The 12,773-nt window shown below is 53.4% G+C and overlaps 1 protein-coding gene across 2 annotated transcripts in view; it reads right to left on the bottom strand.

The window, feature by feature from the left end:
- SORL1 (sortilin related receptor 1) overlaps positions 1-12,773 on the bottom strand; it is a 139,204-nt gene that overhangs the window by 113,852 nt on the left and 12,579 nt on the right. For both annotated transcript variants that reach the window (XM_036412607.2, XM_045572359.1), the window contains exons 2-3: positions 5,268-5,384; positions 2,644-2,769 (exon numbers count right to left, since the gene is read on the bottom strand). In XM_036412607.2, coding sequence (XP_036268500.1) covers positions 2,644-2,769; positions 5,268-5,384 — 243 coding nt within the window. The remainder of the gene's footprint in view (positions 1-2,643; positions 2,770-5,267; positions 5,385-12,773) is intronic.

Raw genomic sequence — 12,773 nt, 5'->3', positions numbered from 1 at the left:
CTGCACCCAGCACCATGCCCAGCACCCACTGCTGCATGCCCTGTACCCAGCACCACACCCGCACCCAGCACCACGCCCTGCATCCAGCACCACGCCCCGCACCCACTGCCACACGCCCTGCACCCACTGCTGCACACCCTGCACCCAGCACCACGCCCTGCACTCACTGCCGTGCGCCCCGCACCCAGTGCTATACGCATGCTGCTCCCTCTCCCCCTCAGCACCTCATACCCTGCACCTCCATGCCCAGCGTGGTGCCCTGACCAGACCTCTCCCTGCACTGAACCTCCTGCACAGACCCTGACATCCTCCTCCCTGACTCTGACCGCCCCGACCTGCAGCTCAGCAGCCGCTCACCACAGCCCTCGCCAAAAAGGGTGGTGAGCCCTGTGGCGGGAAGTGAGAAGGGGCAGGTAAGCTGAAAGGAAGGCTCTAGAGTGCAGTGAGATGTGTCAAGGCCACAGCATAAGCCAGTGTTAGCTCTGGGACGTGAAAAACTGTAGCAGCAGGTACAATATGACACACTGCGTCGTCCAAGCGTCATTCGATTCTTGGGAGGCGGGGGCACACAGATCGATCCCCGGGAGACGGACACTGCGGTCAGCTGCACCCTGGGCAGCTCCACCTCACAAGAGGTGCTGAGAGTCCCAAGTCACCTGCCTGGCATTGTCCTTCACCTGCAGGAAGGTAAGGGGGGAGGGGTGTCTGTCACCTGCAGGAAGGTAAGGGGGGAGGGGTGTCCTTCACCTGCAGAAAGGTAAGGGGGGAGGGGTGTCCTGTCACCTGCAGGAAGGTAAGGGGGGGGGGTGTCCTGTCACCTGCAGGAAGGTAAGGGGGGAGGGGTGTCCTTCACCTACAGGAAGGGAAGGGGGGAGGGGTGTCTGTCACCTGCAGGAAGGTAAGGGGGGGAGGGGTTCCTGTCACCTGCAGGAAGGTAAGGGGGGGAGGGGTTCCTGTCACCTGCAGGAAGGTAAGGGGGGGAGGGGTGTCCTGTCACCTGCAGGTAGGTAAGGGGGGAGGGGTGTCCTGTCACCTGCAGGAAGGTAAGGGGGGAGGGGTGTCCTGTCACCTGCAGGAAGGTAAGGGGGGAGGGGTGTCCTGTCACCTGCAGGAAGGTAAGGGGGGAGGGGTGTCCTGTCACCTGCAGGAAGGTAAGGGGGGAGAGGTGTCCTGTTACCTGCAGGAAGGTAAGGGGGAGGGAGGAATCCTGTCACCTGCAGGAAGGTAAGGGAGGAGGAGTGTCTGTCACCTGCAGAAAGGTAAGGGGGGAGGGGTGTCTGTCACCTGCAGGAAGGTAAGGGGGGAGGGGTGTCCTGTCACCTGCAGGAAGGTAAGGGGGAGGTGTGTCCTGTCACCTGCAGGAAGGTAAGGGGGGAGGGGTGTCTGTCACCTGCAGGAAGGTAAGGGGGGAGGGGTGTCCAGTTACCTGCAGGAAGGTAAGGGGGGAGGGGTGTCCTGTCATCTGCAGGAAGGTAAGGGGGGAGGGGTGTCTGTCACCTGCAGGTTGGTGAGAAGTTAGGCAAGAAGCAAGTTGGCCACTCCACTCTGAGATTAAGCAGGGCTGAGCTTTAGCCAGTGTGGGGCATGCAGGAGGCAGCCAATCAATGAATCTCTCTCATCATTGATGTTTCTCTCTCTCTCCTCTCTCTTCTTCTCTGAAATCAATACAAATACATTTTTAAAAATTTCTTCCGTACCTCACTTCCCTGCACCTGTGTGTGTTCCTCCCAAAGCTGCGGTGGCTGGCCTCTTCCCCAGACCTCTCCACGTCCAGCAGCAAAGGGTTAATGCGCACCCGCAGGGCGGCCTCTGGGACCAGCGCCCACATCAGGCAGGTCTGACTGGTCAGTGCCAACCCAGTGGCTGAATACTTTCAATCCCACCTCTGCCCACAGACCACAGGCACGGGGACCCCTGGGCATCTCCCTCCCTGGCCCCCTTCTGGGCGGGAAGAGGAGCAGGTGCCCTTCCCTCAGCATCCTGAGAGCAGCCATGAGCATGGGGACGAAGCAGCAAACACAACTCCTAGTGGAGCCAGAGCTCCCCCTGGCAGGAAGCCTTGGGGGGGGGGGGGGGGGGGACTCTTGCATGGTCCTCTCCCCTCCTCCTGCCTCCCTTGGGGCCAGGGCAGCCTCCGCCAAGTCACAGTGTGGTGGGGGATGGGGTCTTCTGTAGAAACAAGCACCAGACCAGCCAGTTGGGAAGACAGACAGAAGACACAGCACCATCTACTGCCTTGGTGACCTCTGCACCAGGACAGGTTGGAGAGAGGAGGGTGCACACACACGCACACACACACGCTGGTGATGCCAGAAAGAGCGGGCAGCACCAGTCTAGATGAGACTGCAAGAGAAGGCCTGGGGACTGGTAACCCATTTGCCACCTAGGAGCCACCAGTCATCAGCAGGCCGGTTTCCGGTGCCGTCACCAGCCACTGCTGGCCTGGACCCTACCCGGCCGGCACCTGGCTGGTTTGGTATGTTGGTGCCACCTGAGCACTGGACTCTGTCAAACTCCCAGGGAAACCGAATAACAGTCACCGGCCACCAGTCACGCTGCGAAGATGACAAAGGGCCTGTGCCCAGCTCTGCGTGCAGCCCTCGCCCCGGGTACAGCCCGTGACTCCAGCCGCAGCGCCCTCACCCTCCTGTTGTCCGCGGGGCTGTGGTAGAACTGGGCGATCACCGCCTCGCTGCTGTTTCCGGCACCGAAGTTCAGCCTCTCGGAGATTTTCTGGAACGATTTCCCGTAGTCGTAAGACACGTACACCTGAGCCAGGGAAGCAGGAGGGGAAAGAGTTGGTGAGAAACATGGCGGGAAGAGCCGTCCCTTTCGACCACCTGCCTCGGTCCTATGCAGCTCCTGGCTGCTCTGCCTGTGGTTCCCGGTGTGACAAGAAGACCCCCAGAGGAGAAGCAGGTGCCTGTCTGTCCCTGGCTGGGGGACGGAGAGCCGGGGGGAGACAGTCCCTGGAGAGGAAGCCAGGAGAGTGGGAACAGTGTAACCCGCTCCGCAGGCTGAGCTCCTGTTTGACAAACTGCATCGAGGCAGAAAGCGTTGGTCTGTGGGGAGGGACTGAGAAAGTGTCTGCCATCTGTGGAAATGTCCCCAAAAAGTCACCTAAAGCCTCCTCCCTCTGCTGGGCAGTCTGTTCCCACAACGTTCCCGAAGACAGAAAAGTCCTCGTGGTCTCCACAGAGGCGCCCAGCGAGATGGAAATGCCGGTGCTGGGAGGTCAAGCCTGCCGTGGTGAGCCCCGGGAGCAGAGCCATGTCCTGCGCTCGGAGGAGACATCTATGGCAGAGACTATGCTGACCCCCATGGGCAGAGGGCATGGGCACGCTGTGACTGGGCTTCACACGCGTAGCATCTTAAACAGGCTAAAGCGATGGCTGGCCTGCTGCAGCCACCACACCAAGTGGCTGTCAGGTCCAGGCGTTCACGGGCCCCTGCTCCGACCCCCCACCAACACACCTGTGCATTGGTCCCTCCCTACCCGCAGGTTCCCCATTCCACTGGGAAACGGCTCCTGGGGCTCCTCCAGGCACCCCTCCCCCACCCCCAGAGCACATCCAACTCAGAGTGGACACATGAGGGACCTCACAGAACCAAGTCTAGACTCAGGCATGGTGACTGTGTGCTCAGGCTAACGTGACATGCTGGCTAGTCCCCAGGAAGTGTCCTCTGGCCAGAGCACCTGTCCCCCATTTGGCCCCCCACGCCAACGCCGCCCTGACCCGCAGCAGCTGCTTCTCCCCCCACGATAGGGAGTCTGGAGCAGAGGCCACAGCCGGGAGGCCCAGGGCCAGCTGCCCTCATGCGTGTTACTCAGTTTATAGGTTGTATGAAGGACTACACATCAGGTGCCAACAATAAGAATCAGCAGTATTCACATAAAAATCCGGATCTCTGAGCTTCTCTCGAAATTTCAGAAGATCTGGCAACACAGGGCCCTGCTCCTGCTTCCCACCAGCATCCAGAGCGCGTCACGGCCTGGAAAGTCTTTCTGCTCCAGCTCACAAATCCTTCCACGCCCCAGCGTCCCGGACACCAAGGCCAAGTGCAGTCACACGTTCAGACTAGGTTACAGGGCGTGTTTCCCAAACCTGCACCTCCACTGAGAGGGACAAATGGCACACTGCCCCAGAGGACGTGACTTCAAGAAAGATGGAGGAGACCAAGGTTCTTGGTAGAGGTACAGGATGAAGTCAGCTTGGAGACAGTGTGACTCCTGCCCGTCCCCAGAGCGCCTCCCGCAGGACTGTGAGTATGTGGCGCTTGGTCTTGGGTCTTAACAGAGCCTACCTGCTAAGCACTGTGTAAGGCAACTGAGGGAATAAGAACATGAGCAAATCACCCTGGCCAGTGTGGCTCAGTGGACAGAGCATCGACCCTTGGACTGAAGGGTCCCAGGTTCAATTCTGGTCAAGGGCATGTGTGTTGGTTGCAGGCTCAATCCTTCGAGCATGGAAGACAACAATCAATGTGTGTCTCTCACGTCAATGTTTCTCTCTCTCTGGCTCTCCCTCTTCCTTCTACTCTCTCTAAAAATCAATGAGAAAACACCCTCATATGAGGATTAACAAAAGTAAAAAATTTTTTATTTTTTTATTTTATTTTATTTTATTTTATTTTAATATATTTTATTGATTTTTTACAGAGAGGAATGGAGGGAGATAGAGAGCCAGAAACGTCGATGAGAGAGAAACATCGACCAGCCGCCTCCTGCACATCCCCTACCCGGGGATGTGCCCGCAGCCAACATACATGCCCTTAACCGGAATCGAACCCGGGACCTTTCAGTCCGCAGACCGACGCTCTACCACTGAGCCAAACCGGTTTTGGCAAAATTTTTTTAAATAAAAGTTTTAAAAAGAATATGATCAAATCTGATTCAACAGTTCACCCAACTGTAAGGTGTTGGGAGAATGAGGACAGAAGGGCCGTGAGCTCTGTCCAGACTGTGAGCAGACCTACACTCTGCCCAGAAGGCCCTCCCGGCATCGTGAACAGATACCACCAGACCGCACCCTGTCACCTCCCAAGAATAATCACACGTCACATGATCCGCTGGCAATTGACTGCGTGACCCTGTGGTCAACAAATAAGGAGTATTTATTATTTTCTGGATTCTCTTCTCTAGATGTAACTCATGCCATCCATTCTCCAATGGCCCGCTGTTTTGTGGGATGAGAACCCTGGCAGGTCACAAAGGGACGTGCTGGCGGCACAGAGGAAGAGGATGGCCGAGAAACGCCGAGACTTACGTCGCTGCTGCGGGGTCGGGCCAAGGCCAGGCTGTCTCGGGCCAAGGCCACAATCACGTTGCTCTTCTCTCCGGCCCAGTGCACCACCATCTGGTTGTGGGAATCATTCAGACTCACCTAAGAGACAAAACCAACACAGCAATTAGGGCCATGACGCTCACGTCTCCTGTCACTCAGAAAGGACGACGACCCTTAAATCTGGAGCACCCGGCGGGGAGGGAGGCGGTGGCCTATTTATCCCCGCCACACACAGATCCTACCACACTCAACTTCCCCAGAAACTCTAGTCCTCTGCTCTCCGTAATATAACAGAACTGCAAAAGGTCTCGGGCTCTCATTGATTTGTGAAATCCATCTGGTCCCCCTCACCCTTACTCCACACATGGGACATGCGCTCCAAAACACCGGAACCTCCTTCCTGTCCAGAGAGAGCAAGGCCAGAAAGGTGCTTTCAAACCTTCCTTTGAACGAGTGTTTCCTGGGCCCCCGGTGGCACGGCTCATCCTCAGCTCACAGCGAGGGCAAAAGAGAAAATGGTCAGTAACAGCAGTTTTATTCATAGAGGTCTCAAGTGTCCCAAATAAGGAACTATTTTCCAGGACTCCAAAGAAATGACCTTTGGATTTTTGCTAGCAGTCGTTCCCATGCTTCCGAATTTTGTAAACCAGTAAAATGAAAGTAAATTAGAAAGGCCAACAGGAGGTTGATGATCACTCCTTTTATGAAAGACTAGAGGCCCAGTGCATAAAATGCATGCATGGCGGAGGGGGGGTCCTCAGCCCAGCCTGCACCCTCTCCAAATGAGACCCCTCAAGGAATGTCTGACTGTCCGACTATCAGGATAGGGCCTAAACAGTTGGACATCCCTCAGGACTGCTGGCTCCCAACTGCTTGCCTGCCTGCCTTCCTGATTGCCCCTAACCGCTTCTGCCTACCAGCCTGATCATCCCCTAATCACTCCCCTGCCAGCCTGATGCTTAACTGCTCCCCTGCCAGCCTGATTGCTTCCAACTGCCCTCCCTTGTAAGCTTGTTCCCTCCCAACTGCCCTCTCCTGCTGATCATCTAGTGGTGGCCATCTTGTGTCCACATGGGGATAGGATCTTTGACCACATAAGGGCAGCCATCTTGTGTGTTGGAGTGATGGTCAATTTGCATATTATCCTTTTATAAAATAGGATAGAGGCCTGTTGCACAAGTGGGGACCATGAAGGGTGTCCCGAATCAGGGTAGGGATTCCCTTGGGACAAGGGGCAACCTGGGTAAGGGGCCTGTGGTGGTTTTCAAGCCGGTCACACCCCCTGGAGACCCTAGAATCTGAAATTTATTTATCTCCTATAATTGAAACTTTGTAGCCTTGAGCAGAGCCAAGCCTTCTGCTTGCTCTGTGGCTGTCACCATTTTTGTTGGGATTTATTTATCTTCTATAATTGAAATTTGTAGCCTTGAGTGGAGGCCTGGGCCAGCCAGAGGGTGCACAAAGCTTGGCTTCCTCCATTGCTAGGGAAACCCAAGCCTCCTGCTAGCTCCATGGCTGCAGCCATCTTGGTTGGGTTAATTTGCATACTCTCTCCTGATTGGTTGGTGGGTGTGGCTTGTGGGTGTAGCAGAGTGATTATTAATTTGCATATTACTTTTTTATTACATAGGATAAGATAAACAGCCACTGTGCCAGAGCATGACTCATCTGCTGTTTCCCTGCTTCCTGAAGGCATAGCAGGCTGAGTGGAGTGGAACCCAGCTGTGGCAGTGGGTGTGAACCAGCAATGGGGTGTGAACCTGGCGGTTGGTGTGAAATGCAGTGAGGTGTGAACTGGCAATGGGGTGTGAACCAGTAATGGATGTAATTTGGCAGTTGGTGTGAACCTATCTGTTGGTGTGAACTGGCAGTAGGGTGTGAACCTGGCAGTGGGTGTGAACCTGGCATTTGGTTTGAAGTGGCAGTGGGGTGTGAACTGACAGTAGATATGAACCTGGCAGTGGGTGTGATCTGGTAGTGGGTATGAACTGACAGTGAGTGTGAACCTGCTGGTTGGTGTGAACTGGCAGTGGGATGTGAACCAGCAGTGGGTGTGAAGCTGGCTGTGGGGTGTGATCTGGCAGTGGGTGTGAAATCTGCACTGGGTTGTGAAGTAGCTGTGACCATTAAGTGTTAACCTGCACCTGCGACTGAGCTTCAGCCTTGGAACATGAGGAAAGGTGTCAGGGTCCCCGACCCATTCAGTCCTGCTTTCCTCGTATCCCAAAACTGCTTTCAGGACCTTGGCATCCGGAAGGGCAGCACCAGAGGTAGGGCCATGTCGGTGAGGGGAGAGCCTCTGCTAATCAGTGCCCTCGCTTCAGGTCACTGGGAGGCATGCTGGCAGTTGAGCTTCTGGGAGTCATCAGGTATGTTCCTAACCCGCCCCCAGCCATGCATGCGCCCTCTGTAATCACCATCACTCCTAAGCAAAGGACACTGTAACCCTGAAACCTGAGAAAACATACACTCCAGAATAAAGAACACTTCCTTTAGACAAATTCTGCTTATGGAAAACTAATCTCATTACTGTTTTTGTTTTTTAAAATCTATATATATTGTTGAAGGTATTGCATAGGTCCTCCTTTCTCCCCATTAACCTCTTCCAGTTGCTCCTGTTTTCCCCCATCCCAGGCCCTCAATACCCCTTTGTCTGTGTCCATAGGTTACGCATATATGCATACAAGTTCATTGGTTGATCTCTTCCCACTCAGCCCCCCTATCTTCCCTCTGTCGTTCAAGAGTCTGTTCATGCTTCTATGACTCTGGGTCTTTTTATATACACTGAGTGTGAGATTATTATGATCTCTAAACACATAATAATCTGGCCACTCAAGTGTATATCCTATATAAGAAAAGGCTAATATGAAAATTATCCCCTTGACCAGGAATTCGACCAGCAGGCAGGCTGGCCAACTGCCCATGTCCCCTCCCCCTGGCCAGGCTGGCTGGACCCCCACCCATGCATGAGTTCACGCACTGGGCCTCTAACCAGAATCAAACCCAGAACCTTTCAGCCAAAGGCCAAACCAGCTAGGGCCCAGGGTCTATTTTTCTTTTGAAGGATAATAATATGAATATTTAATGACAAATAAATAAATAACAATTAGTTAGACCTTCACCATGTTCTTCCTACATAATGAACATTAAGATAGTGTGTTTAAAAGATAGTTCAATTATTGGCTTTATAATATTTTGATATTTGAAGTAGGAAAAGAGGAACCTGGCCAACCAATTTTTTCATGTCACCACATGTATTTAATATTTCTTTCTTTTCCTCTAATACCTCTAATTTCCTGCCGCGTCATAATAAACTAAACTATATTAAGCAAAGAACACCTGATTTGGTTTAAATTTAAGTAGCAAAAATTCCCATTCCCTAAGTTGACTTTGGGTTATTTGACCACGTGAGTCTGCCTCATAGCCCCTCCCTTTGTGTGTCTTCTGTACAGAATCCAGATGACCCAGACACTGCCAACGTCTTCATGGATATCTGTGACATAGCCCACAACCAGAAATTAGACTTGGAGAATTCTTTCTAATGGCATTCAAGTTAGCTGAAGCTTACTATGACCCTAAATGAGATGAATTTCCAAGCATCAGACCAAAGCAGAAAAAGGGACACCTAAAGAAACACGAGGAACATAACATAAAGGAAAAGAGGAGGAAGAGGAGGAGCAGGGTAAAGAGGGAAAGTCCAGGCATTCAGAGAGTGATGGGAGAGGGATCCAAGAGCCCAAGAGGAAGAGGGAAAAAGGCCTGGGTCTAGCTCTGAAAGAAAAAATAAAAAAGGTGACACACCTACTTGCAGACAGAGAGACACATATGGGGGGAAATCATGACAAAAAGCGAAAAGAGAAAAGTAGGTCAAATTCTACTGAAGCACAAGGAAGAAGGCGATAGTCAAGTGTCAGCCCAATCAGGGGAACGAGGCAAAGATGATGAAAACACAGGATCACGGTGTGCAAAACTGAATAAAACAAGACACAGTGACTCATATGCACGTGAAAAAAAATACAGGAAAAAGGACAATCAATTGGGGAAAAACAAACATACTGATAATTTAAGAGTTAAATTCAACAGAGGAAAGTTGAACAATAGAGATATCTACAGGTCAGAACAACAAAGTCACAAAAGAAGTAGGGCATTACACCTCTAATGATAAAAGAGCCAGAAACCTAGGTCCAGCACTAATCAGAACAGCGATAGCAAAGGACACTCAGAAGATTCAGAGACCCAATCAGGACCTGCTTCAGGAAGGCACCCTGCGTCTGCCACGGCAGTCAGGAGCCAGCTCTGCACATTCTGGGTCCCACCAAGGACAGACAGCCCGCATGGGCCGTCTGAGTCTGTCCGTGGACATTCAGACTCGAGTGGGGATAGAAGACAGGGATCTATCTGGTCATGGGCGGATCAGACTGCTCTAGACAATCAGGCGCTCATGGGCAGACATCCTCTCAGGACAGTCCCACGGGCTGTCAGGATCGAGCTCAAGAGGAAGACAAGCATCCCGGCACGAGCAGTCACCTGACAGCCGACACTGGGGCACTGGACACGGCCCATCTTCCGCAGCCAGGACAGCCGGACCTGGGGTCCAGGAGCAGTGAGGCCAGGATAGCGGGCAGTGAAGGTTCAGGCAGACCATCTGTCTCCCCTTCCCTGGGCCCTGACACAGAATGGGGCCAGGCGCTGCAGGTCTTGGCTCTGAGCCTCCAAAGGCCTGGGTGATGGGCACTCTTGGCTGCCGCTCCGGACCCGGCGCCGTGGAGGGCGGGCCATAGCGGGACAAGGCCCAGTGCTCTCCTCTCTGCCCTGTGCCCCTCTGGGTCTATTTTTGATCATCGGTTTATTGGGTTCACTAGATTCCATGTGAGTGAGATCATGTGATATGTATAGTTCTGACTGGCCTATTTCATTCAGCATAATACTCTCCAGGCCCCTCCTGCTGTTGGAAACGGTAAAAGTTCCAGTACTCCATTGTGTAGAAGGACCACAGTTTGTTAATCCACTCGTCTGCTGATGGGCTGTTTCCAAGTCTTAGCTATGGCAAATTGTGCTGCTATGAACATAGGGGTGCATATATCCTTTCTGATCAGTGTTTCTGATTGCTTGGGCTATATTCCTAGAAGTGGGATTACTGAGTCAAATGGCAGCTCCATTTTTAGTTTTTTGGGAAACGCCATACTGTTCTCCACAGGGGCTGCACCAGTCGGCATTCCCACCAGCAGTGCCTGAGGGCTCCCTTTTCTCCTCATCCCAGCCAGCACTTGTTTGTTGACGGTAGCCTTCTCACAGGTGTGAGGTATATCTCACTGTCCTCGTTTTGATTTGCATCTCTCAGATGATTAGTGACTTGGAGCATGTTTTCATGTCTCTTGGGCATCTTGGGCATCTTTCCTATTTCGTGCCATCTTAGAACCCTTGAGGGTACTACGTACCGCCTTCTGTGTGAAGAACACACTGATTGCCACACTAACAGAAATCCTGAGAGCTGCTGTCAACATTCAAAATCAGGACAAGTGCCCAGAAACAGGAGTGGGCAGAGAGCGCCGATCCAGGTCTCTGCGACCCCTCCTCTCAGGCCGCGGCAGGAGGAAGTCCAGCCCTGGGCTCCCAGCAGCCCCTGCCCCTCCGGCCTGCACATCCCACCGCCGCCCTGCTGCTGCCCCACGCAGCCCCTGCGGCCCCGCCTTCAGAGAGGCTTCCCTTCAAAGCTCCAAGGAAACCCTCCCTTGCAGGGCCTTCCCCCCACTCCCCGCCCTACGCCCCGCCCCCACCCCCCTGGCTGGATACCCCAGGTGGAGAAGCACCTGCCCCAGCCAATGGAGGCAGCTCACCGTAACACTCTGCTCTGGGTTCTAAGCGCCTGCATCCAAACTCTTGGAAAATATATGAAAATGACCCGTGAGGTTTTAGAAAGAAGTGTCAATTCCAGAATGTTCCTGCTCAGGGAAGTCCAGGCACCAACAGGAAACGTAAATAAAAAGTGGAAATGAGCAGCCTCACCGCCCAGTGAGTCCCCCTGGGGACTGACCCGCAGCAGCGAAGCGTGCTCGGGAAGACCCTGCGGGACGCTCGGCCAGGCTGTGTCCTCACAGCAGCCACACGCAGGGAGCCCCGAGCACTCGGCCCGGCCAAGGGCATAAAAGCAACCCACACACAGCGCACACAGACCACGGCTCAGCCACACGAAGATGGCACCTGACCATTTGCTCCGAGAGTATTATGCGCAGTGCAGTCAGGGAAGACAAACCCTGTGTGGTCTCACTTACTATTGATCAAAGGAACAAATGAAACTGAAACAGACTATGGAGAGAACTGGGGGGAGAGGGGGGGAGACTCAGAGCTCTGGTGACAGAGGTGAGGGACCAAGCAGCACGAAGTGGCAGCTGCAGAACAGTCCCGGGAAGACAGGAAAGCTCGGGAAACACTGTGAAAACCACAGACAGTGCCAGTGGGCGTGGGAAATTGGAGGGGAACACCAGGTAAAGTATATGGCTGTCTAACCACTGAGCTGTACACCCGAAACCAATCCATAGAACAGAAATAAGCCATCTTTTACCCCAAAATGCACAGCAAGAAAGGAGCCAAGAGCATCTCCACGGCCTTCCCTCCCCCAGCCCTCGCTCTGAGGAACCTGTGCATCAGGGGCCTAGTCTCAGGCCAAAAGTTTCCCTCCAAACACACTCCCGCTTAGAACCAGAGGTAACACCAGAGAAGTACGCCAACATCGGCACAATGAAGGACGTGCCTAGAACGGACCACGCTCGTCGGGGGTCTGGGATGGGAACGCCCACAGAGGTTCCACCTGGGACACCTCTGAACAGTCCCTCCGGCAGGTAACGAAATGACTGCCCGGTCGCAGCGACCAGGGTGGGAAAGAGGTCTGAACAGGACGTGCTGAGCCTTTCTACTGGGAGCATGAGACTCATGGCCCCTCCCCCAATCCTAAAGGGGTAGTGGGGCGCAAAGGACAAAGGGCACAGAGCCTCCAAGGGCCCGGCACAGAGGAAGCGGGCAGGCGCGTGGTGAGATGCTGTTAAACATCACTGTAGCCGAAACCGGTTTGGCTCAGTGGTAGAGCATTGGTCTGTGGACTGAAAGGTCCCAGGTTCTGGGTTGCTGGCACATCCCCAGTAGGGGGTGTGCAAGGGGCAGCTGGTCTATGTTTCTCTCATCAACGTTTCTAGCTCTCTATATCTCTCCCTTCCTCTCTGTAAAAAATCAATAAAATATATTTTAAAAATTAAAATTAAAAAAAAAAAGTCACTGTCAGTGGGTGCACATATGCGTGGACAGACAATGGGTGGCAAGGGCTTGGGGGGAACAGAGTGGGTTAATGGGGGGAAGGAGGGCCTATGCAATAGGTAGGGGTTAATGGGGGGAAGGAGGGCCTATGCAATACTTTCAACAATAAAGATTAAAAGAAAAAACACATGCACACAATAAAAACCAGTAAATAAAAATTATCTTCATTTTATCACATGT

The sequence above is a fragment of the Pipistrellus kuhlii genome, unplaced genomic scaffold, assembly GCF_014108245.1.
Source record: "Pipistrellus kuhlii isolate mPipKuh1 unplaced genomic scaffold, mPipKuh1.p scaffold_m20_p_45, whole genome shotgun sequence".
Lineage (NCBI taxonomy): Eukaryota > Metazoa > Chordata > Mammalia > Chiroptera > Vespertilionidae > Pipistrellus > Pipistrellus kuhlii.
Note: the sequence above shows the minus strand (reverse complement) of the source record. Positions and strands in the feature narration are given on the sequence as shown.